Consider the following 25,449-nt stretch of genomic DNA (forward strand, 5'->3'; position numbering starts at 1 on the left):
GTGCCTCGGGGGTTTCCTCCGGGTACTCCGGTTTCCTCCCCCGGTCCAAAGACATGCATGGTAGGTTGATTGGCATCTCTGGAAAATTGTCCGTAGTGTGTGATTGCGTGAGTGAATGAGAGTGTGTGTGTGTGTGTGCCCTGTGATGGGTTGGCACTCCGTCCAGGGTGTATCCTGCCTTGATGCCCGATGACGCCTGAGATAGGCACAGGCTCCCCGTGACCCGAGGTAGTTCGGATAAGAGGTAGAAGATGACTGAATGAATGTTAATGCAGTAATATTAGTTACTAGAAGCCAATCCCCCCCCAGGTTAAAATACTGGGCCACACACACACACTCACGCACACACACACGACAAAGTAAAGACTCAATTATTTATTCCATACAACAAAAACCTTTAAAAGCAGTTACATTCTCTGATTCTCTCAAACACACTTTTCAAAAAACAGCTTGAAAATGTTTATATGAACTTTTTTTTTACATTTACAGTTAAAGCTACACACAAGCCTAAATTTACAATACAAACAAATGTTGAGCTGCTAGAAACAAGACAACCTTTTATTAAAAAGATTAATATACTGTGTGTGCGTGTGTGTGTGTACTGGGACTGTGGCTCTTTAGGAACAGAGTCCTGTGGAAGTGATCACGTCTCTAATTAAAGCAGCACTGAAGCATAAACATTCACTGGGTTTCTTTTTCCTCATCCTGTGTGTCACTTCCTCTTCTAGTGGATGACTTCCTGCTGGAGGCGGGGCCACTGTGGAACAGATAGATCGGCCTCTGTATTCCTGGGAACAAGAAACCAAAAAAAAAAAGAAACACGTATATAGTGTGTAAAGAGTGTATAAAAGTATAGAGTGTGTATATAGAGTACAGAGTGTAGTGTGTATAAAGTGTAAAGAGAGTATAGTAGAGAGTGTGTATATAGAGTACAGAGTGTAGTGTGTATAAAGTGTAAAGAGAGTATAGTAGAGAGTGTGTATATAGTGTATATAGAGTACAGAGTGTAGTGGGTGTTTACAGTGTAGAGAGAGTATAGTGTATATAGAGTGTGTACAGTGTATACTGTGTAGAGTGTATAGCGTGTATAGAGTGTGTAAAGTGTAAAGTGTAAAGTGTGTGGTGTATAGCGTTTGCATAGTGTGTAGAGTGTGTATGGGGTGTGTATAGTGTGTAGAGTGTATAAAGTGTGTATAGAGTGTGTATAGTGTATAGAGTGTGTGTAGAGTGTGGTGTATAGTGTATAAAGTGTAGAGTGTGCGGTGTATAGAGTATAGTGTATCGAGTGTGCAGTGTGTGGTGTATAGTGTGTAGAGTGTATAGTGTGTGGTGTATAGTGTGTAGTGTATAGAGTGTGCAGTGTGTGGTGTGTAGTGTGCAGTGTGTGGTGTATAGTGTAGAGTGTGCAGTGTGTGGTGTATAGTGTGTAGAGTGTGCAGTGTGTGGTGTATAGTGTATAGAGTGTGCAGTGTGTGGTGTATAGTGTAGAGTGTGCAGTGTGTGGTGTATAGAGTGTAGTGTGTGGTGTATAGTGTGTGCAGTGTGTGGTGTATAGTGTGTAGTGTATAGTGTATAGAGTGTGCAGTGTATAGTGTGCAGTGTGTGGTGTAGTGTGTGGTGTGTAGTGTGTGGTGTATAGTGTAGAGTGTGCAGTGTGTGGTGCATAGTGTGTAGTGTATAGAGTGTGCAGTGTGTGGTGTATAGTGTGTGGTGTATAGAGTGTGCAGTGTGTGGTGTATAGTGTGTGCGGTGTATAGTGTGCAGTGTGTGGTGTATAGTGTAGTGTGTAGTGTATGGAGTGTGCAGTGTGTGGTGTGTAGTGTGTGGTGTATAGAGTGTGGTGTATAGTGTGTAGTGTATAGTGTGTAGTGTATAGAGTGTGCAGTGTGTAGTGTGTGGTGTATAGTGTGTAGTGTATAGAGTGTACAGTGTATAGAGTGTGCAGTGTGTAGTGTATAGAGTGTGCAGTGTGTAGTGTATAGTGTGTAGTGTATAGTGTGTAGTGTATAGTGTGTAGAGTGTGCAGTGTGTAGTGTATAGTGTGTAGTGTGTGGTGTATAGTGTGTAGTGTATAGAGTGTGCAGTGTGTAGTGTATAGTGTGTAGTGTATAGTGTGTAGTGTATAGAGTGTGCAGTGTGTAGTGTATAGTGTGTAGTGTATAGAGTGTGCAGTGTGTAGTGTATAGTGTGTAGTGTATAGTGTGTAGTGTATAGAGTGTGCAGTGTGTATAGTGTGTAGTGTATAGTGTGTAGTGTATAGTGTATAGTGTATAGTGTGTAGTGTAGTGTATAGTGTGTAGTGTATAGAGTGTGCAGTGTGTATAGTGTGTAGTGTATAGTGTGTAGTGTATAGTGTGTAGAGTGTGCAGTGTGTATAGTGTGTGCAGTGTATAGTGTGTAGTGTATAGTGTGTGCAGTGTATAGTGTGTGCAGTGTGTATAGTGTGTAGTGTATAGTGTGTGCAGTGTGTATAGTGTGTAGTGTATAGTGTGTAGTGTGTATAGTGTGTAGTGTATAGTGTGTAGTGTGTAGTGTGTATAGTGTGTAGTGTATAGAGTGTGCAGTGTGTATAGTGTGTAGTGTATAGTGTGTAGTGTATAGTGTAGTGTATAGTGTATAGTGTAGTGTATAGTGTGTAGTGTATAGTGTGCAGTGTGTATAGTGTGTAGTGTATAGTGTGTAGTGTATAGTGTATAGAGTGTGCAGTGTGTAGTGTATAGTGTGTAGTGTATAGAGTGTACAGTGTATAGTGTATAGTGTATAGAGTGTGCAGTGTGTAGTGTATAGTGTGTAGTGTGTGGTGTATAGTGTGTAGTGTATAGAGTGTGCAGTGTGTAGTGTATAGTGTGTAGTGTATAGTGTGTAGTGTATAGAGTGTGCAGTGTGTAGTGTATAGTGTGTAGTGTATAGAGTGTGCAGTGTGTAGTGTATAGTGTGTAGTGTATAGTGTATAGAGTGTGCAGTGTGTATAGTGTGTAGTGTATAGTGTGTAGTGTATAGTGTGTAGTGTATAGTGTGTAGTGTATAGTGTGTAGTGTATAGAGTGTGCAGTGTGTATAGTGTGTAGTGTGTATAGTGTGTAGTGTATAGTGTGTAGTGTATAGTGTGTAGTGTGTATAGTGTGTAGTGTATAGTGTGTAGTGTATAGAGTGTGCAGTGTGTATAGTGTGTAGTGTATAGTGTGTAGTGTATAGTGTGTAGTGTATAGAGTGTGCAGTGTGTATAGTGTGTAGTGTATAGTGTGTAGTGTATAGAGTGTGCAGTGTGTATAGTGTGTAGTGTATAGTGTGTAGTGTATAGTGTGTAGTGTATAGTGTGTAGTGTGTAGTGTGTAGTGTGTAGTGTATAGTGTGTATAGTGTGTAGTGTGTAGTGTGTATAGTGTAGTGTATAGTGTGTAGTGTATAGAGTGTGCAGTGTGTATAGTGTGCAGTGTGTATAGTGTGTAGTGTATAGTGTGTAGTGTATAGTGTGTAGTGTATAGTGTGTAGTGTATAGTGTGTAGTGTATAGTGTGTAGTGTGTGCAGTGTGTATAGTGTGTAGTGTATAGTGTGCAGTGTGTATAGTGTGTAGTGTATAGTGTGTAGTGTATAGTGTGTAGTGTATAGTGTGTAGTGTATAGTGTGTAGTGTATAGAGTGTGCAGTGTGTATAGTGCAGTGTGTATAGTGTGTAGTGTATAGTGTGTAGTGTATAGTGTGTAGTGTATAGTGTGTAGTGTATAGAGTGTGCAGTGTGTATAGTGTGTAGTGTATAGTGTGTAGTGTATAGTGTGTAGTGTATAGTGTGTAGTGTATAGAGTGTGCAGTGTGTATAGTGTGTAGTGTATAGTGTGTAGTGTATAGTGTGTAGTGTATAGTGTGTAGTGTATAGAGTGTGCAGTGTGTATAGTGTGTAGTGTATAGTGTGCAGTGTGTATAGTGTGTAGTGTATAGTGTGTAGTGTATAGTGTGTAGTGTATAGTGTGTAGTGTATAGAGTGTGCAGTGTGTATAGTGTGTAGTGTATAGTGTGTAGTGTATAGAGTGTGCAGTGTGTATAGTGTGTAGAGTGTGCAGTGTGTATAGTGTGTGCAGTGTATAGTGTGTGCAGTGTGTAGTGTATAGTGTGTGCAGTGTGTATAGTGTGTAGTGTGTATAGTGTGTAGTGTATAGTGTGTAGTGTATAGTGTGTAGTGTGTATAGTGTGTAGTGTGTAGTGTATAGTGTGTAGTGTATAGAGTGTGCAGTGTGTATAGTGTGTAGTGTATAGTGTATAGTGTGTAGTGTATAGTGTGTAGTGTATAGTGTAGTGTATAGTGTGTAGTGTATAGAGTGTGCAGTGTGTATAGTGTGTAGTGTATAGTGTGTAGTGTGCACAGTGTGCAGTAATGTGGCTCAGATGAAACGCTTGTTTAGTTGTTTGTGTCTTACCCTGTAGTCACACTAGAGGGCGACAGGTAGCTGATATCACCCCCTGGTTGCTACTGGATTTCTGAGCTTTTAATACAGCAGCACTGCTGATACTCAACATAAAGATTTATATATTGTGGATTTTTGCCTTTTACATCAGTTCAAAGAAACCCTAAAAAAAAGTAATGCGATGCAATAGAGCTCACTGCTTAGTGTACGGGCTTGAAATAAACTCCACCCACTCACCAAGACATGGGAATTCAGCAGAAGGGGCGGAGTCACTGGGGGAAGGTGTCAGTCATTTTATTGTAATTTCCCTCTCAAATAGCAGACAGCTATAAAAGAAACCCTAGAATAACGTGTGTGTGATGAAGGAGGCCGTTGTGGGGTTTTACCTTTAGAGCAGCTCTTGGTGGTGCTGATGAGCTCATAGCTGGAGAACCCCACCTCAGAGGTGAGGTAGGAGCTGAACTGATCCGGTCTGAGCCGAATGTTGTTGTAGTTCCTGTGAGTCGTTTCCTAAAAACACAAACAGGGATTAGTCTCGAAAAGCAGAAGAGTCTAGTGACTAGAGTCTAATCTGTTCTACACACAGACCTGGAGTTAGTACGGGGTTAATGTTAGACTGGATGTCTTCAGTTAGGGGTTCATTTGAGTTTATTCTGCACACACACACACACACACACACTTACAGTCAGTCTCTTCCTCTTGCTATAGGAGCTCCATGGCTGTGGCTGAAGAATAAACACTCCCCCGGGGTTCAGCTGTGAGTAAACACGTCTGAAGAGTCGCTGGAGCCCGACGTCTCCCCAGTTCAGCTGAACCCACCTCGTCACGTTCAGACACACGATGACATCGTACTCTGCACTCTGAGACATCACCACCGCATCGCTCTCTGGGACGTAGTTCCCCTACAAACACACACACACACACACACACACACACACGCTCAAAAACAAACTAAAAACTGAAAAGCAAACTTGCAGCTAAAAGCTAAACCAGTGAGAGGGAAACTGAACTAAATCTGAACTACAAAGCAAACACTCACCTAGCAAAAAAACTACACAATCAGCTAGACTCACTCGCACACTCTCTCTCTCACACACACACACACACTTACCTTCATGAAGGACACATTGTTAGGAAACACACCAGGGGCAGGAGGCAGTAAGGGAGGAGCAGCAATCGGACCCCTGCATAGTCTTAAAGAAACAGGGAATGCCCGCTTTGTCTCCACTTTGCAAGAGTTCCCCTGTGTGTATGTATGTGGTCTCGCTTCCTTTTTCTGCAGCTCAGACAGGAAGTGGCGGAGGTTCTGTCGTGCAGCATGAACCACACCGCCATCGATATCCAAGCCCAGGATGTGAGCAGGGCTCCAGTTCTTAGCGATGGCGAGAGTCATATGACCTACATTGCATCCAACTTCCAGGACTTTTTTCCCACTGAACCATTCGGACCTGAACGCCGCCAGACGTGGATCTACGTTCAGAGTCGGTGTCTGATAACCATAGTAACGGCTATAGGTGCCGTAATGGTAGTCACGTCTTGGTTTGCATCGATTTTTCTGTGACATGCAACGGTTTGCTGCAAAATTGCTTCCTGTGGTTCCACCCACAATGGGTGTGTGAAACGTCTGACTCCGCCCTCTGTCTAAATTAAGCTGCTTATTGATGGGAGTTGACGTGATGGACGACGAGCGTTCTGAATGACTGGTTGTTCGTCTGCGCTTTCTGTGCTTGGAATGCAGAGTGGAGGAGTTTTTAGTTCTAGTCTGGGGAGCAGAGTTTGTGGACCGGCATCGTGGCAGAATGGGCGGAACCACTTCGTCACGGCAATTGATGGTCGTGTTGAGTTCGTAGGGCTGCGGCGACTCTTCAGCTGGTTCCTCTTCTAAGTGCTGTCCAGGAAACAAAGCACCATCCTCCTTAGCTCCTTTTGTCTTTTCAGAGTCCGAGGGTTCAAGATGGCCACCACTGCCACCATGGTGCCTGTTTCTATGGCGCCGCTTCTTTAAGGGCGACACCAGGACGCCTCTATTGGCATTTCCGCCCTTGCCGCTGAGGTTCAGTGGGTCAGTGATGTCTCTGGGGATCAGGATCTCGACAGGCTCCCTGCTCTTTGAGGGAAGTGGTGATGATTTGGGCGTCTCTGCGTTCAGTGCCCGGTTCACCTCCTCGTCCAACAGGCTGTTGAGATTCAGAGGGTCAAAAATGTTTCCCCCCAACAGGAAGTTGCTGGGTAAGACTGGGTCACACTCAGAGTTAGCTCGCCGTCTGCGCTTACTAAATCCTGGGTGCTTAAAGCCAGCATTCATGCTGTAGCGTCGTTTGCCAAGTTTCTGAGGCCCAGCATGGGCTTCTATACCATTTTTCACATACAAGAGTTTATTGTTTTCTTTTGTTTGCATCGTCTCTGTGATTTCCTCATCATGTCCCACCTCTTCTGTCAAAGCTGGGTTAGCAGCCACTTCTGCTAGCACCATATTAGCCATAAACGGTGTGTCAATGCTGACTGGTGCCAAAGACGACGGACTCGGAGCCTTAACGTGCCCCACTAGGTTCTGGCATGGTGACGGGCTCAAAATGGCTGCCGTTCCATCTCCTGTTAAGACAGTTTCTTTCTCTATGGACATCTCAATCATCTTCTACTGCTCAGCTCTGCATGCATGGGCAAGCAGGGAGAAAGGCGTCCAAATTTGTTGATAAAATTTGCTTTTGTAAACTTGCAGAAAACTTGTCTGCTTATAGGTTCAAAGACGTTCCCATGATACTGTGGCCAAGGCTGAAGACTGCAGTGGAGCTGGAAAACAATCACAAACCGCACAGTTAATGCTAACATAAAGCAGCAATGCTAATAATTATTAACACTGTGGAAAACTGGTGTCTCAGAGGAGACTAAAATAAAGACAGATCTCCCTCTACCTAACTCTCTCTCTCACACACACTCACTCACTCTCTCTCACACACACACACACACACACACTCACTCACTCTCTCACACACACACACACTCTCTCACACACACACACACACACACTATAACACACACACACTATAACACACACACTCACTCACTCACACACTCACTCACACACACACACACACACACACACACACACACACACACACACACACACACACAGAGAGCTCCGCCTTCTTGCTTGTGTTGAGCTGTGGTTCAGAGATTCCCTCCCCCAAGTTACTGCTTTCTCTGCAAAACACCACGAAAGCCCCACAGTTGTGACTTCAGCGCCATCTTATTTACCGTGTCGGACTTGTTTGTTATCCCGTGACCCTTGAACCCCAAACCAAAAAAATGCACCAAAAAAATATAACTCTGTGTCGCCTGTTCCAGAAAACACGCATTTCTCAAACGCTTCGAGCTCGGTGAGGACTCGGCATGCTGTGTGCGTGAACGTCTGCGGGCTTATTTTTCTCTCTATTTTCTATAAAACGTGTAAAATGTTCGCTTCTGAGCCTTCAAGGCTTCTGTATCTCACTGCTGAGGTACCCACGCTCTTATAGCTCCATACAGCCCTGAACAAACCCTGACGGACAGCCGACTCCACCAATGACAAGCCACCATGGAAACCGTAAGCGTCGTCATGTCCAATAGAATTGCTCCAACTGAAGCACGCGCTGCCAAGTCCCGCCTTTACCTCAAGTTAGGGGTCCAAACTGTCGGCCTGAAACGTAACTAATCATACGTTTCATTTCACAGCATCAACAAATATAATCCATCATTTAGGATAAATCCATATTCTCATTATAAGAAAGTCAAGAATGACGTTTACTGTTAAAAGCTTTCTAAATATAAGTAGGTTTTTCAGGAATGTGCACGGACACCAACTTCCGGTGTAAACAACAAGCAGGGTTTCTGTTTAAAACTCTTACATCTGACAGCACTTAGTTCGCTTAAATGTCACTTTTGCACTAAATGAAATATTGTATACTAATACGTCGCATTTTAATCGACAATAAGTTATTTCTACGCACAATCATACCCACTTAACATTTGTAGACTTTTCCCACCTGTATTCCGGTAACGCGCTCCGACTGCCCAAGACGAATAACTACTAGCCAATCACAGTTGAGAAGCCCGAGTAGTTCTGTCCAATCACAGCACAGAGAAAGGCATTAATCAGAGACGCTTCCTCTTCGAGCTGCTGTGTCTCTTTGGAACTTGTAGTCCAGTCTCACAACAGCAGCGCTCTGGGTTAACCACAACCTAACCACAACCTAACCACAACCTAACCATAACCTAACCACAACCTAACCATAACCTAACCACAACCTAACCATAACCTAACCACAACCTAACCATAACCTAACCACAACTGTTGTGGAAGATTTGAGGTTTGAGAGAATTAAAGCATAAAATATCACACCGATGGGCTCGGGCAAGAGTAAAAAAGGTTCCACGGTTTATTGTGTTCAGCTTTGCAGAAGGACCCAACACTCCACGAGTAAAATCAGAGAGGAAGGGGCCGATCATGGGTAACATCAGGGTTTTATAGACAGTAAAAGAAATGAAACAGGACATGTAAAAGACAAAACATTACCTGCTTCTCCAAACTACCAAACTGGTCTCGCGGGAAAGGTCTGATAGATACAGTGTTGAAGAGAAACTATAGTCACAATAACCACCAGCCGTGGGAATATCAGAAGCATAGAAGGACAGATTCGTGTGAACATCTCTAAAGTGAAAATTTCCACTACACAACCTAACCACAACCTAACCACAACCTAACCATAACCTAACCACAACCTAACCACAACCTAACCACAACCTAACCACAACCTAACCATAACCTAACCACAACCTAACCATAACCTAACCACAACCTAACCATAACCTAACCATAACCTAACCACAACCTAACCACAACCTAACCATAACCTAACCACAACCTAACCATAACCTAACCATAACCTAACCACAACCTAACCACAACCTAACCATAACCTAACCACAACCTAACCACAACCTAACCATAACCCAAGTGACAAAAGATAAAAAATAACTGTTTACTACACTGTTCATTATTACACGTTGAATTATCTACATTTTCCTGTCGTGTTAATCATCAGTCATTAAGTTTGACAGCCAAAATAAGCGAATCTTTATCATAATGAGTGATTCCTCCGTAGATTTACGTAGAGAGATAAAACACAGTGTAATCTGGTCTCTTGTGATGTGTTAGGGTTAGGGTTAGGGTTAGGGTTATAATTGTTTCAAGTGCATTGATTGTACTGAGCTAATGATGCTAAAGATACTAATGATGTACTGAGCTAAAGATGCTAAAGATACTAATGATGTACTGAGCTAAAGATGCTAAAGATGCTAATGATGTACTGAGCTAAAGATGCTAAAGATGCTAATGATGTACTGAGCTAAAGATGCTAAAGATGCTAAAGATGCTAATGATGTACTGAGCTAAAGATGCTAAAGATGCTAATGATGTACTGAGCTAAAGATGCTAAAGATGCTAAAGATGTACTGAGCTAAAGATGCTAAAGATGCTAATGATGTACTGAGCTAAAGGTGCTAAAGATACTAATGATGTACTGAGCTAAAGATGCTAATGATGTACTGAGCTAAAGATGCTAATGGTGTACTGAGCTAAAGTTGCTAAAGATGCTAATGATGTACTGAGCTAAAGATGCTAATGATGTACTGAGCTAAAGATGCTAAAGATGCTAATGATGTACTGAGCTAAAGATGCTCTGAGCTAAAGTTGCTAAAGATGCTAATGATGTACTGAGCTAAAGTTGCTAAAGATGCTAATGATGTACTGAGCTAAAGATGCTAATGATGTACTGAGCTAAAGTTGCTAAAGATGCTAATGATGTACTGAGCTAAAGATGCTAAAGATGCTAATGATGTACTGAGCTAAAGATGCTAAAGATGCTAAAGATGTACTGAGCTAAAGATGCTAAAGATGCTAATGATGTACTGAGCTAAAGATGCTAAAGATGCTAATGATGTACTGAGCTAAAGATGTACTGAGCTAAAGATGCTAAAGATGCTAATGATGTACTGAGCTAAAGATGCTAAAGATGCTAATGATGTACTGAGCTAAAGATGCTAAAGATGCTAAAGATGCTAAAGATGCTAATGATGTACTGAGCTAAAGATGCTAAAGATGCTAATGATGTACTGAGCTAAAGATGCTAAAGATGCTAAAGATGTACTGAGCTAAAGATGCTAAAGATGCTAATGATGTACTGAGCTAAAGGTGCTAAAGATACTAATGATGTACTGAGCTAAAGATGCTAATGATGTACTGAGCTAAAGATGCTAATGATGTACTGAGCTAAAGTTGCTAAAGATGCTAATGATGTACTGAGCTAAAGATGCTAAAGATGTACTGAGCTAAAGGTACTAAAGATACTAATGATGTACTGAGCTAAAGATGCTAATGATGTACTGAGCTAATGATGCTAAAGATGCTAATGATGTACTGAGCTAAAGATGCTAAAGATGCTAAAGATGTACTGAGCTAAAGATGCTAAAGATGCTAATGATGTACTGAGCTAAAGATGCTAATGGTGTACTGAGCTAAAGTTGCTAAAGATGCTAATGATGTACTGAGCTAAAGATGCTAATGATGTACTGAGCTAAAGTTGCTAAAGATGCTAATGATGTACTGAGCTAAAGATGCTAAAGATGTACTGAGCTAAAGGTACTAAAGATACTAATGATGTACTGAGCTAAAGATGCTAATGATGTACTGAGCTAATGATGCTAATGATGTACTGAGCTAAAGTTGCTAAAGATGCTAATGATGTACTGAGCTAAAGATGCTAATGATGTACTGAGCTAAAGATGCTAAAGATACTAATGATGTACTGAGCTAAAGTTGCTAAAGGTGCTAATGATGTACTGAGCTAAAGATGCTAATGATGTACTGAGCTAAAGATGCTAAAGAAGTACTGAGCTAAAGATGCTAATGATGTACTGAGCTAAAGATGCTAAAGATGCTAATTATGTACTGAGCTAAAGATGCTAAAGATACTAAAGATGTACTGAGCTAAAGATGCTAAAGATGCTAATGATGTACTGAGCTAAAGGTGCTAAAGATACTAATGATGTACTGAGCTAAAGATGCTAATGATGTACTGAGCTAAAGATGCTAATGGTGTACTGAGCTAAAGTTGCTAAAGATGCTAATGATGTACTGAGCTAAAGATGCTAATGATGTACTGAGCTAAAGTTGCTAAAGATGCTAATGATGTACTGAGCTAAAGATGCTAAAGATGTACTGAGCTAAAGGTACTAAAGATACTAATGATGTACTGAGCTAAAGATGCTAATGATGTACTGAGCTAATGATGCTAAAGATGCTAATGATGTACTGAGCTAAAGATGCTAAAGATGCTAAAGATGTACTGAGCTAAAGATGCTAAAGATGCTAATGATGTACTGAGCTAAAGGTGCTAAAGATACTAATGATGTACTGAGCTAAAGATGCTAATGATGTACTGAGCTAAAGATGCTAATGGTGTACTGAGCTAAAGCTGCTAAAGATGCTAATGATGTACTGAGCTAAAGATGCTAATGATGTACTGAGCTAAAGTTGCTAAAGATGCTAATGATGTACTGAGCTAAAGATGCTAAAGATGTACTGAGCTAAAGGTACTAAAGATACTAATGATGTACTGAGCTAAAGATGCTAATGATGTACTGAGCTAATGATGCTAATGATGTACTGAGCTAAAGTTGCTAAAGATGCTAATGATGTACTGAGCTAAAGTTGCTAAAGATGCTAATGATGTACTGAGCTAAAGATGCTAATGATGTACTGAGCTAAAGATGCTAAAGATACTAATGATGTACTGAGCTAAAGTTGCTAAAGGTGCTAATGATGTACTGAGCTAAAGATGCTAATGATGTACTGAGCTAAAGATGCTAAAGAAGTACTGAGCTAAAGATGCTAATGATGTACTGAGCTAAAGATGCTAAAGATACTAATGATGTACTGAGCTAAAGTTGCTAAAGGTGCTAATGATGTACTGAGCTAAAGATGCTAAAGAAGTACTGAGCTAAAGATGCTAATGATGCTAATGATGTACTGAGCTAAAGTTGCTAAAGATGCTAATGATGTACTGAGCTAAAGATGCTAAAGATGCTAATGATGTACTGAGCTAAAGATGCTAAAGATGCTAATGATGTACTGAGCTAAAGTTGCTAAAGATGCTAATGATGTACTGAGCTAAAGATGCTAATGATGTACTGAGCTAAAGGTGTTAAAGATGCTAATGATGTACTGAGCTAAAGATGCTAATGATGTACTGAGCTAATGATGCTAAAGATGCTAATGATGTACTGAGCTAAAGATGCTAATGATGTACTGAGCTAAAGTTGCTAAAGATGCTAATGATGTACTGAGCTAAAGATGCTAATGATGTACTGAGCTAAAGGTGTTAAAGATGCTAATGATGTACTGAGCTAAAGATGCTAATGATGTACTGAGCTAATGATGCTAAAGATGCTAATGATGTACTGAGCTAAAGATGCTAATGATGTACTGAGCTAAAGTTGCTAAAGATGCTAATGATGTACTGAGCTAAAGATGCTAATGATGTACTGAGCTAAAGATGCTAAAGATGCTAATGATGTACTGAGCTAAAGTTGCTAAAGATGCTAATGATGTACTGAGCTAAAGATGCTAAAGATGCTAATGATGTACTGAGCTAAAGTTGCTAAAGATGCTAATGATGTACTGAGCTAAAGGTGCTAAAGATACTAATGATGTACTGAGCTAATGATGTACTGAGCTAAAGATGCTAATGATGTACTGAGCTAAAGGTGTTAAAGATGCTAATGATGTACTGAGCTAAAGATGCTAATGATGTACTGAGCTAAAGGTGTTAAAGATGCTAATGATGTACTGAGCTAAAGTTGCTAAAGATGCTAAAGATGTACTGAGCTAAAGGTGTTAAAGATGCACTGAGGTATTGATGCTAAACTCGGAAGTTTCCCCCTTTTCCATCTTATCAGAGATTTATCAGATTAATGCATACATTTGCTCATATCCAGCATGATAAATGGAGCCTAACGTATCATGTCCATAACCTGACATTTATCTTTATTTAGAACACTTTATAATTTTCTAATAGGGGAAAAAACCCGTAGCACATTCGTAAAAAAAAGAGACCTGGATCATTTAGTAAACCGAACCAAGTGACTCAGAGTCATTAAAATGATTCATTCTGCACGTCACCTGTGGCGGGATCTAGACCGAGCGCGGGAAAATATTGTGTCAGTTTTCTCTCAGGCTGTTAGCCTGTTAGCTTACTACCTAAAACCATACGGTGAAAAAACTTCTCGCTTTAATGAACTTTTAACGCATAATATTTATTCCCGGTGACCTGTTTGGAGGTAATATATAAATATAATTCATTTTAAATAAGAGTCCATTGAAAAATTATTTCCTTTGATTTCGGTAAAAGTTAACTAATTTAGCCAAGTTAGGAGTTAGCTTACTAGCTAAAACAAGACCTGTTCATTATTAAAGGATAAAATTAGATTAGTTATTTAGAATAATGCTATTAATTTCTGAGATTATTAATTAATTAGATTATTTAATGAATTCTATATGATAAGGGGTATATGTTAAAGTACATAATTCTTTAAAATAATAATAAAAACAATATGATAATTAATTAATTGACTTAATTAATTAATTGACTTTGTGTGTAAGGAAAGAAGGAGAAATCTAATAACATAAATGATGCACACAGATGAGAGAGACATTACAAAAAACATGATAGATGGAGGGAAAGATGATGAATTGAAGTCAGTTAATAACGTGATGTTTCTCAGAGCCACAAAACTGAGGAAGAGAAGATCAGGAGAGATGGAGGGAGCAAGTGTGAAAAACAGAAGTGAAGATAAGAAAGAGAGAAAGTGGAGGCCCAAAAAAGGAGGGAAAGGAACAGATGAGTCAGGTGATGGAGGAACATTTGGAGAGAAGACAGCAAGGAAAGGATGGGAGGATGAAAAGAGACAGAAAGTGAAAGAGAGGCAGATTATAAAGAAAAGCAGAGACAGCAAGAAGGTGAAAATTATTATTATTATTTACTCACTGACAGACAGAAAAAAAGAGAGTGAGTATGTGTTTACAGCAGAATCTGAGAGTTTGTAGTGTGTGCGTGTGTGTCTGCGTGTGCGTGTGTGTGTGTGCATGCGTGTGTGTGTGTGTGCATGCGTGTGTGTGTGCATGCGTGTGTGTGTTTGTGTGTGTGGTAGCCTAGTTGTTAAGGTGTTACATTACCAGCTGGAAGGTTGTGAGTTTGAGTCCCACATCGACCAAGCTGCCACTGCTGGGCCCCTGAACAAGGCCCTTAACCTTCAGTTGTATAAGACGAGTTAAAATGTAAGTTCTGGATAAAGGTGTCTGTCACATAATGTGTGAATGTTTACAGCAGCAGTTTGGTCTGGTTGAGACTCTCATCACACACAGAGAGACAGACAGGAAGAAGAGTCAAGAAGAGAAGGATCAGAGGGATGAGACCAGTGATGGGGATCAGTGTGAGTGACTAAATTAAACCCTGACTGTGATTATGATAATAGATCAAGTACATTATGTGTGTGTGTGTGTGTGTGTGTTTAGATGTCATGTGGGTGCAATGTAGCAAACCTGAATGTGGTAAATGGAGAAGGCTGAGTGATGGTGTTGATCCTTCAGTTTTGCCTGATGACTGGACCTGCCAAAACAACACAGGTACACACACACACACACACACACACACACAAACTAGTCCTCAGTTGGAGTGACAGTTGAAATAATTTACTTGACAATTTTACTTGACTTTTACTTTATTTTACAAATACAACAAAATAAGCCTGATAGTGCAGAGGATTCTGAGAACACTTTCTCACACTTTGTTAGAGGTATTTAAGCAGTTTTTGCGTTTCTGTTTTTGTTTGTGTGTGTGTCTGTGTGTTGATGCTTTTAGACGGCACCTTCAGCAGTTGTTCAGCTCCAGAAGAGACGTCCAGTGCACCTGAGGAGGAGATGTTCTTTTACAGTCTGGTGCCTGGATCACTGGTCTGGGCCCAGCAAAGTGGCTATCCCTGGTACACGCGTCTGTGTGTGTGTGTGTGTGTGTGTGTGATTCACAGTACTGTTCATGATGTTATTTATTATTATTTACACTTCAGTTTGAGCATGGCTTTGGGAATTCTCATAAACGACAGTGATAATGATGATTTTGTTTTTGTTTGTATAGGTGGCCTGCAATTGTAGAGCGAGATCCAAACACAGAGGAATATTTGGAATTCTTCTCAGAGTCCGATCTCATTCCGGTACCATTCCTGTGTCGCTCACATTTCCAGCCTCATATAAATTATATTTTATGATGTACTACAGCGACACATTTATTAATATTTCGAAACTTACTTTAAATAGTGAAGCAGGTTGAGATAAACAGATTGTATGTTGCAGTATAAGTGCCATGTGACTTATTTTGGAGAACCGGTGACTCGGGCCTGGGTCTCCTGCAACAAAGTGAGGGAATACGCTGACCTCTCTGAGGATAAGTTTCTTCATGTAAACACACACCCTTTTATTTTAGTTTTTTCTGATTGATCGGAAAGTTGTGAGTTTAAATCCACAGTCAACCAAGCTGCCACTGCAGTTACATACAATTGCTCAGTTACGTGAACATGTAAGTCTCTCTGGATAGGGCGTCTGCCAAATGCTGTGTGTGTGTGTGTGTGTGTGTGTGTGTGTGTGTAGCTAGAGAAGAGCCTGAAAGATTCCATTTGTATGGCCAAGGAAGCACTCCACTTGTCTCTGAAGGTAATATAAACATACTACAATAAATCACTACAGATTACCCACAATACACTGCAGGGTGTTTGTAGCCATACCTAGCATTCAGAGAATACCAATAATACCTGCAGTGTTTGTGTTGACATTTATACACACCAATCTCTCTAACAGGAGCGCTTAGTAAAGTTTGGGTTTCGTATGCGTTATGTGTCAGACAGAGAGAGCTCAGAGGACAGTGATATCACAGGTACACACATGCACTCACACATACACACACTCAGTTAGGTTAGATCGTTGTTCTGACAATGCTTTGGGTTTGTGTGTGTGTTTGTGTGTATGTGTGTGCACGGGAGCCTCTGTAGAGATATTGGAGCTGTTTTGTGGGAAGGCTGGAAATGACTGTAGCAATGAGGTCCATTAAACAAACACACACACAAACACACACACACACAAAGAGATGTTTATATTATGTCTGTGAAAACTATGTTTCATGATTTATGGAATAAAAAGCAGAGATCAATAGAGAGAACAAAAAGGTGAGCAACAATAACATTTTATTCTGTAATAATGTTTATGCCTGTAATTAATTTGTTATAATAATCTGGTTAGGTCTATGATTATAATATACTAGAACCAGTCTGGGTATTACATAATCATCAGTGGAACTGGGTGAAATGGTAATATAATATCAATATTCTGACATATTCTCTAACAGTATGACATTTTTATCTCACAATATTGCAGATATTGTGATCTTGTTTTTATATTTTTAATAGAACTGCTGTTAGATAGCACTATTAGAGCTGTTAAAAACACTGTGAGGTCCAAACTCACAGACGTATAAGAACATCACCCTCATAGAAAGAAAGTGAGAAGGGAAGAGGAGAAGATGGGTAACAGAGGACAAGATGTATGGAGAGGATGAGAAGAAAAATGTGACAGTGGGATGTGGTAGCCTAGTGGTTACGGTGTTCGAATCCCAGGTCCACCAAACTGCCCCTGGGCCCCTGAGCAAGGCCTTTAATTGCTCAGTTGTTTTTAAATTGAAATAAATTGTAAGTCACTCTGGATAAGTGTGTCTGCTAAATGCTGTAAATGTAAAAAAAAAAAAAAAAGGAAAAGAAAAGAATTGTTGCTCTCCTACAAGAAACAGCACATAAAAGGTGACGACACTTTGCTGCACGAACCCACCAATTCAATTTAGAAATAATTTGCCAATAATCCTATTAAAAATATATATAATGTATTCAGTATAAATGAATGAAAACCGTGTAAATATTGTTTTACTTAATGCAAAGCTTCATAATGTGTGAAATATATTGTCATGTCATGATGTCGTCTCCCCCACGCACTAAATATTGTACTAATACAATTTTCTACACATAGCAGACCAGACAGTGCCTCGGGGTGCCATGAAAACAAGCACTGACATGACCTTTGACCAAGACATTCATTCTGATGGAGAGCTTAAGGAGAGCAAGAGAGAGGTGGGAGGTGTAGAGCAACAGGATGAGAATGAAGATGATGAAGAATACAAGGATGTGCATGACAGGGAGGAGGAGAACAACAAGAAAGAGCAGGACAGGTCTCCCTCATGTTGCTGGAGGAAGAGTAAGGACTAAACACACAAGTGTGATTAGTGGGATTTGGGATGAGGCCTGTGTGCTTTATTTCTGGGTAATAACACTAACACAATCTCACTATGTTCCAAACCACACAGTACCACACTAAATAGTGTACTTTATATTGTAGTGCACTTTGTTCTCATGCTGTGATTTAAGAAAGTTTTATTTTATAATGAATGTTTGTGAGTTAAAATAACACTTCACATCAAGTGTTTAAAAAGAATAATAACACTTAGGAATTCACTTTATTTATTTATTGCAATGTCAATAAAATCCAGTTTGTGTGAGTGTGTGTGCATGTTTCTCTTGTCCTCTTTGTCTAGAATGATCTGTCTCTACATCTCTTTTTATATATTGATCTGTTTTTTATCTCTCTCTCTCTCGCTCTCTATCTCTCACTGTGTCACTATCTCTCTCTTTCTCTGTATCTCTCTCTCTCACTGTCTCGCTCTCTCTCTATATCTCTCACTCTCTATCTCGCTCTCTTTCTCTCTCTCTTACACACAGATATGAACAGGGTAAAAACAGGAAAAGGTGGAACAATAGATGACTCAGTCCATATCACTCCAAACTCAACAACAGTATAAGTTATTACACGCTCATGAGTTTAACACAGCTAAACTCACACACACACACACACACAGGTGAACAATCAATAATGAGACCAATAACTAGAAGCAGGTGTAAACAGAAAAATATCTACAAACTCATGGCACACCTACAGACGCAGTAACAGTGTTAGAGAAATGTATACGAACCATTCTAACGGACAGAAAATTCCCCTCAATGCTCACTCTGAAGATCATGTGTGTTTATGCGAGTGTGTTTTCTGCGTGAGCTGATTTCTGGATGACGTGAGCAGAACATGGAGATGTTCTTTAATCACAACTCCATGGTTAAAGGATCTTCATCAGATAATCGGACACGGAGACCCACTATCACACAGTCTGTTGTAGAATCACAGATTATCATACGGGGTGTTGTACACTGTGATGAGAAATCATCTTGAAACACTACTCCAGGCTATGAGTATTTTGGTCTTCTGTAGATTTTAGATCAGATTAGAAGAGTAGAGAATGATTAGAGGCGGAGTGAAGGACTCTAGGATGAGTGAAAACTAATTTAAGCTCAATACCAAATTCTTGATACTGTTTTTATTTAGATTTGAGTCATTTGAGACTTTCTTATTGCTTAAAACAAACAAAACAAAAGACATCTGTGTGTGTGAGAGAGAGATGTAGGGATTTTGTCCTTATTTAATTTTTAATTTAATTATTAATTTTCATGTATTGATGTAGGTTTTTGTCAACTAATCATTATATTTGTGTGTGTGTGTGTGTGTGTGTGTGTGTGTGTGTGTGTGTGTGTGAAGCACTTGGTAACAGAAATAGGGAAGAGAGGAAATTGGCCCTATTGTTTCGGTGTCCAAGAGAGGGAGAGAGAGAGACAGAGAGAGAGAGGGAGAGAGAGACAGGCAGGCAGGGAAGGCATGTTTATAGTGAAAAACACTTTTCATCTAGCGAAGGAGAGAGCAGATGAGTGTTTCTTACCTCGAGGACTCTGACTGCAATAAGAGAGTGTGTGAGTACCAACCAAAACACACACACATCATGTCAGATCTTTACATTTACACCACAGCACTGTTAGGTTTTCATTGTGATTGTTCCGCAGGTTCGTTATTACAGTGTTATATAAGTGATAACCTTGTTAGTTTAACACTAAACATAAAAATTATGACGTGGTCTTTGATTATAAAGTTGTAAGTGATGGTACATTGCTTCGGTGTAAGAGGAATAAAACACATGGGTATTTGTTGTAGAAAAAGAATCAATGTTCAGGGTGATAACAGTAGCTTTGCATCATCACAGGATTGCGTCCTCTAACATCATGTTGGGGGGTTAGTAGGACACAAAGGTTACAAAACAATATCATTAATCTCCAAAAACTCATTTGGTGCGTGTGTGTGTGTGTGTGTATGTGTGTGTGTGTGTGTGTGTGTGTGTGTGTGTGTGTCTTAGGGGAGTTACTAAACATGGATACACGTGTCTGTGTCGTTACAATATCACACTTAAACAAAAAAAAAAAAAAAAAGGATTAGTGTGAGGACGTAAGGACACACACACACACACACACACACACTGTACACTCTTTAGGAGGTTTTAACCTGTGTAATTGTTGCTGAATTTCTGTGTTATAAGAGGAATAACACACTCCAGTCCATGCTGTTATTCAACAATAATACACTTTTTGTATGGCGTATTGCTGCAGACACCAGTCTGGTGTGTGTTTATCCCTCTATAACGACTGTATTTATCATATAGTTGTTTTGTCATTTTCTTCAACAGTGAAAGTTTAGTCCCAGTTGTCTGTTACATTATTGTGTAGACTTGCATCGTGTGTGTGTGTGTGTGTGTGTGTGTGTGTGTGTGTGTGTGTGTGTGTACACCTCATGGCAGAACCTGACTGGGTGGTGATGAATCAGATGAACTGAATATTCATTATGTTTCGTGTTTATTTCTTCTTTATTTTGTTACATCTTTATTAGTTGATGTCGTTTCTCTGACAAACAGCTTCTTATCCTTTTCCCTCTATAATGTCTGTAATGATGCTGGTGTCTGATGTGAGGAGATCCCCGGATCCCCGCCGGTTCTTAAAGCACACACGCCGCGCGCGAGCCTTCATCTCTCCGTGATCTGATGCCACCGCGCGCGTCCCCTTTAAAACAAAAGGATTTCCTCCTCCTCCTCCTCCTCCTCTCCTCCTCCTCTCCCCCTCTACAGCTCACTCTCGCGCTTTGCCTCCTATTGTTCCTCCTGCCCGAGTGTCAGAGCCGGATTTCCGCTCATTAATCACCGTAGCCGGTACCGGGTGACCGATTAGACAGGCAGGCATAAAGCGCGCGCGCGCAGCACCGGAGCTCATGAGGATGCTCTGACCGCGGCTTCATCCCAAATGCCTTTGTACTGAACACACAGAGTGTTTAGTATTCCGTCTCCCTATATAGTGCACTTTTGGAGTGAGAGGTTTGGGATCAACACTGAGGAGAGGAACCGGGGCAAAGACACTCACTGGTGAGGACTTAAAACATATTGACCTCATATAGTGTTTATTTAGGTCCTAACACTGAATTGTGTTAATCAGTGGTGTAATTCAGCAGTAAAGGTGTCTGGATTGTTAACTGGTTTAATCAATTGCTGATGGTGTTAATTATTTGTAGTTTGTACAGCACCACAGGTGGCAACTGGGCAGGTGTCCATTAAACAGTGTTGTGGTAAGACTTGATGATGATGATGATAGTGATGTTAGTGATAATGGTTGATGATGATGATGATGATTATGATGATAATGATGGCAGTGACCAGGGTGATGATGACAACAGTGATGATGATGTGATGGTGATGATGATGAAGGTGGTGAGGACAAGGGTGATGATGAAGGTAATGTTAAAAATGACAGTAGTGATGATGATGATGATAGTGATGTTGATGCTTCACACTCTGGTGTTGTTTTGCTCGATGTTTTTTCTTCTCAAGCTCACATGACGTCTCTGATGGTGATCAGCGTGCATGTGGAACATCAGCCACAATCCATCCTTCTGTTTTTAATAAAATGTGCTTATTAAAATGACTCAGTGTTTAATAAAATGAGCGTGAAGATAATGCTACACTCTCTGCCTTCTGGTGAAAACACAACTGTGTGTCCTGTGTGTGCTCCTTGTGATGGTGGACACTTGTGTGTCCTTATTTTCACTTTGCTCTTTCTCACACACTCTTCCCCTGTTTTGTTTTGTGTAGTTTGTGCCTGCTGTCATGTGGACGCAGCTTCACACAGCTTTGTGCTTAAACCAAGGAGATAATTTTACACACATGATATGAGTCCTGAGTCTAATGATACTTTAATCTACAGACATAAATCAACACTGAGACAAAGTGGAGAGAAAAAAGTGAAACTGTACAAATGTCTAACATCAAACCAGCTGCTTTAGAGCGGAAAGAAAAAAACATACAATATCACGATCAACACGATATGTTACATTATTATTATTATTATTATTATTATTATTATTATTATTATAGACTCCTTAAGGCTTATAAAGGTCTTTAATACAGTACATGACATTTTAGGACTCAGGATTACAACAGATGTAGTGACTGAAAGATATTCTCTGTTTATTCCCCAGAGCGTGTGTGTGTGTGTGTGTGTGTGTGTGTGAGATAGAGAATGGCCCCAAGGCCATCTTCAGGTGAGTTATGGGGTCTACACCTGATGCCCCCCCGTATTTTGGTGGATTGCTGTTTACCCAACGGGATGCTCGTCAGTCTGGAGTGTTTACGTGAAGCTCCACTCATCAGCATCAAACAGCAGCTATTTACAGAGGCCCGCAAATACCCCCTCTACCACCTCCTGCAGGTAAATACCCCTCTACCACCTCCTGCAGGTAAATACCCCTCTACCACCTCCTGGAGGTAAATACCCCTCTACCACCCCTGCAGGTAAATACCCCTCTACCACCACTGCAGGTAAATACCTCTTTACCACCCCTGCAGGTAAATACCCCTCTACAACCCCTGCAGGTAAATACCCCTCTACAACCCCTGCAGCTAAATACCCCTCTACCACCCCTGCAGGTAAATACCCCTCTACCACCCCTGCAGGTAAATACCCCCTCTACCACCCCTGCAGGTAAATACCCCCTCTACCACCCCTGCAGGTAAATACCTCTTTACCACCCCTGCAGGTAAATACTCCCTCTACAACGCCTGTAGGTAAATACCCCGATTCTACCACCTGTTGTAAAAGGTGATGTACATTACATGTATCATATTTAAATATAAATGTGTCTGTGTGACTGGTAGGAGGAGTCATGTTACATCTTTGTGGGTGTGACCCAGGAGGCAGAGAGGGAGGAGTTTTATGATGAAACACGGCGACTGTGTGACCTTCGACTTTTCCATCCTATCCTGAAGGTCATCGAACCGCTTGGTAACCGAGAAGAGAAGATCCTCAACCGTGAGATTGGTTAGTGCATGTGTGGATTTGTGTGTGTGTGTGTGTGTGTGTGTTAGATAGAGAGAGAGATGGTGTGTGAATAACTTTTATAACTTTTTTTAAACATAGGATTTGCTATAGGAATGCCGATCTGTGAGTTTGAGCTGGTGAAGGACTCGGAGGTGCAGGACTTCAGGAGGAGCATCCTGAGTGTGTGTAGGGAGGCAATGGAGGAGCGTGAGGGAGGAGGACCACACACACACGCTCTGTACGTTTACCCCCCCAGCGTGGAGTCATCACCACAACTACCACAACACATCTATGCCAAACTCGACAAAGGTGTGAGGGTCTCTCTGTATGAGTCCTTGAGCTCTTACTATAATGTATTAGGACAGATGTGGTGCTACTGATATAAATATATAAATTGATGGACATATTCTGACCAATCAGAATCCAGAATTCAGCAGTGCTTTGGTGTACATTCTCTGTGTCTTTGTGTGTGCAGGGCGTTTGATTGTAACCATCTGGGTGGTGGTGTCTCCGTCTAATGCCAAGCAGAAGTACACGCTGAAGATCGCTCACGACTGTGTGCCAGAGCAACTGATCGCTGAGGCCATCAGAAAGAAGACACGCAGTATGCACCTGTCGGCCCAGCAGCTCCGCCTGTGTGTGCAGGAGTATCAGGGACAGTATATCCTCAAGGTGTGTGGCTGTGATGAGTACCTGCTGGAGAAGTACCCGCTCAGCCAGTACAAGGTGAGGACAGTGTGAGTGTAATTACAGGAGAGACACACAAGGGAGCTGTCTATCTTTTACTAACTGTGTGTGTTTGTGTATGTGTGTGTGTGTTTGTGTATGTGTGTGTTTGTGTGTCTGTGTTTGTATGTGTGTTTGTGTATGTGTGTGTGTGTTTGTATGTGTGTTTGTGTGTGTGTGTTTGTGTGTGTGTTTGTATGTGTGTTTGTGTATGTGTGTGTGTTTGTGTGTGTGTTTGTATGTGTGTGTGTGTTTGCGTGTGTATGTGTGTGTGTTTGTGTATGTGTGTGTGTGTTTGTGTATGTGTGTTTGTGTATATGTGTGTGTTTGTGTGTGTGTGCGTGTGTGTGTTTGTATGTGTGTTTGTGTATGTGTGTGTGTGTGTGTGTTTGTATGTGTGTTTGTGTGTTTGTATGTGTGTTTGTGTATGTGTGTGTGTGTTTGTGTGTGTGTGTTTGTATGTGTGTTTGTGTATGTGTGTGTGTGTGTGTTTGTATGTGTGTTTGTGTATGTGTGTTTGTATGTGTGTTTGTGTATGTGTGTGTGTTTGTGTGTGTGTTTGTATGTGTGTGTGTGTTTGCGTGTGTATGTGTGTGTGTTTGTGTATGTGTGTGTGTTTGTGTATGTGTGTTTGTGTATATGTGTGTGTTTGTGTGTGTGCGTGTGTGTGTTTGTATGTGTGTTTGTGTATGTGTGTGTGTGTTTGTGTGTGTGTGTTTGTATGTGTGTTTGTGTGTGTGTGTGTGTTTGTATGTGTGTTTGTGTATGTGTGTGTGTGTTTGTGTGTGTGTGTTTGTGTATGTGTTTGTGTGTGTGTTTGCGTGTGTATGTGTGTGTGTTTGTGTATGTGTGTTTGTGTATGTTTGTGTGTTTGTGTGTGTGTGCGTGTGTGTGTGTTTGTATGTGTGTGTGTGCTTTTATGTGTGTGTGTGCTTTTGTGTGTGTGTGTGTGTGTGCGTTTGTGTGTGTGCGTTTGTGTGTGTGCGTGTGTGTGTGTTTGTATGTGTGTGCGTGTGTGTGTGTGTGTTTGTATGTGTATGTGTGTGTGTGGGTGTGTGCGTTTGTATGTGTGTGTGTGTGGGTGTGTGCGTTTGTATGTGTGTGTGTGTGTGTGTAGTACATCCGCAGTTGTATCATTGTGGGGAAGCTGCCACACCTCATGTTGGTCAGTAAGGACAGTGTGTATGATCAGTTGCCATGCAGTGGCTTCGTCACTCCGTCATACAGCCGTCGGACGCCCCAGCCGAGCCCAAGCCCTGGAGGGGGCGACCCCACTAACCCCCGCTCACTCTGGACCTTCAATGCTCACACTCCACTCCGCATCAGACTCATCTGCGCCACCTACGTCAATGTCAATATCCGAGACATAGACAAGGTGAAGCTTTGCTACCATTTATAAGTTTTTCTTTGTTTATATGTTTGGTAAAGATGGAAAATGTTCCTGCTTTCTAAACTCTGGGTTTCTGAAATGGTCCCTTTGATATTTACAATTTTGCTTAAACAGGAAAACACAGTGTTATGTAAAATAGTGTACACATTTGTGCAACCTTAGACACTTATTCACTCCTTTGTGTGTGTGTGTGTGTGTGTGTGTTAGATCTATGTGAGGACTGGTATATATCATGGAGGAGAGCCTTTATGTGACAATGTCAACACACAGAGAGTTCCATGTTCCAACCCCCGGTAACACACACACACACACACACACACACACACACTCACACATACACACACATCTTTTCTAAACAACACACACCCAGTGTAACTTGTTTTCTGTGTGTAGGTGGAACGAGTGGCTAATGTATGATATTACTTTGACTGATCTCCCACGTGCTGCTCGTCTCTGTCTCTCCATTTGTTCCGTCAAGGGTCGCAAGGGGGCTAAAGAGGTTTGACCTTTGTGTTCAT

General features: G+C 41.1%; 3 protein-coding genes across 6 annotated transcripts in view; 2 read left to right on the forward strand and 1 right to left on the reverse strand.

The window, feature by feature from the left end:
- Nucleotides 1-360: 360 nt before the first annotated feature.
- mepceb (methylphosphate capping enzyme b) lies at nucleotides 361-8,469 on the reverse strand. Of its 2 annotated transcripts, none has more exons than XM_060894186.1 (5): nucleotides 8,421-8,469; nucleotides 5,510-7,188; nucleotides 5,082-5,300; nucleotides 4,785-4,908; nucleotides 361-788 (listed from the first exon to the last, which is right to left on the reverse strand). In XM_060894186.1, exons 2-5 carry the CDS (start codon nucleotides 7,028-7,030, stop codon nucleotides 682-684), a joined length of 1,971 nt encoding a protein of 656 aa, XP_060750169.1. In that variant the 5' UTR covers nucleotides 7,031-7,188; nucleotides 8,421-8,469; the 3' UTR covers nucleotides 361-681. The 2 variants fall into 2 exon arrangements, with proteins under 2 accessions (XP_060750169.1, XP_060750168.1); XM_060894185.1 differs by lacking the exon at nucleotides 8,421-8,469 and adding an exon at nucleotides 7,654-7,943.
- Nucleotides 8,470-14,221: 5,752 nt separating this feature from the next.
- Nucleotides 14,222-17,922, forward strand: LOC132862180 (zinc finger CW-type PWWP domain protein 1-like). Of its 2 annotated transcripts, none has more exons than XM_060894075.1 (8): nucleotides 14,222-14,925; nucleotides 15,008-15,118; nucleotides 15,354-15,474; nucleotides 15,627-15,702; nucleotides 15,842-15,946; nucleotides 16,136-16,198; nucleotides 16,343-16,418; nucleotides 17,561-17,922. In XM_060894075.1, exons 1-8 carry the CDS (start codon nucleotides 14,802-14,804, stop codon nucleotides 17,791-17,793), a joined length of 909 nt encoding a protein of 302 aa, XP_060750058.1. In that variant the 5' UTR covers nucleotides 14,222-14,801; the 3' UTR covers nucleotides 17,794-17,922. The 2 variants fall into 2 exon arrangements, with proteins under 2 accessions (XP_060750058.1, XP_060750057.1); XM_060894074.1 differs by having other exon boundaries at nucleotides 17,558-17,921.
- Nucleotides 17,923-21,985: 4,063 nt separating this feature from the next.
- The window catches only part of zgc:158659 (uncharacterized protein LOC791141 homolog), an 11,396-nt gene continuing 7,932 nt past the window's right edge, over nucleotides 21,986-25,449 (forward strand). For both annotated transcript variants that reach the window (XR_009650040.1, XM_060894852.1), the window contains exons 1-7: nucleotides 21,986-22,206; nucleotides 22,653-22,815; nucleotides 22,915-23,124; nucleotides 23,291-23,541; nucleotides 24,659-24,916; nucleotides 25,139-25,224; nucleotides 25,325-25,430. Coding sequence is in view for 1 of the 2 variants with exons in the window: in XM_060894852.1 (XP_060750835.1) it covers nucleotides 22,018-22,206; nucleotides 22,653-22,815; nucleotides 22,915-23,124; nucleotides 23,291-23,541; nucleotides 24,659-24,916; nucleotides 25,139-25,224; nucleotides 25,325-25,430 (1,263 nt within the window). In the remaining variant the exon portion in view is untranslated. The remainder of the gene's footprint in view (nucleotides 22,207-22,652; nucleotides 22,816-22,914; nucleotides 23,125-23,290; nucleotides 23,542-24,658; nucleotides 24,917-25,138; nucleotides 25,225-25,324; nucleotides 25,431-25,449) is intronic.

Source organism: Tachysurus vachellii, chromosome 19 (genome assembly GCF_030014155.1).
Source record: "Tachysurus vachellii isolate PV-2020 chromosome 19, HZAU_Pvac_v1, whole genome shotgun sequence".
Taxonomy (NCBI): Eukaryota; Metazoa; Chordata; class Actinopteri; order Siluriformes; family Bagridae; genus Tachysurus; species Tachysurus vachellii.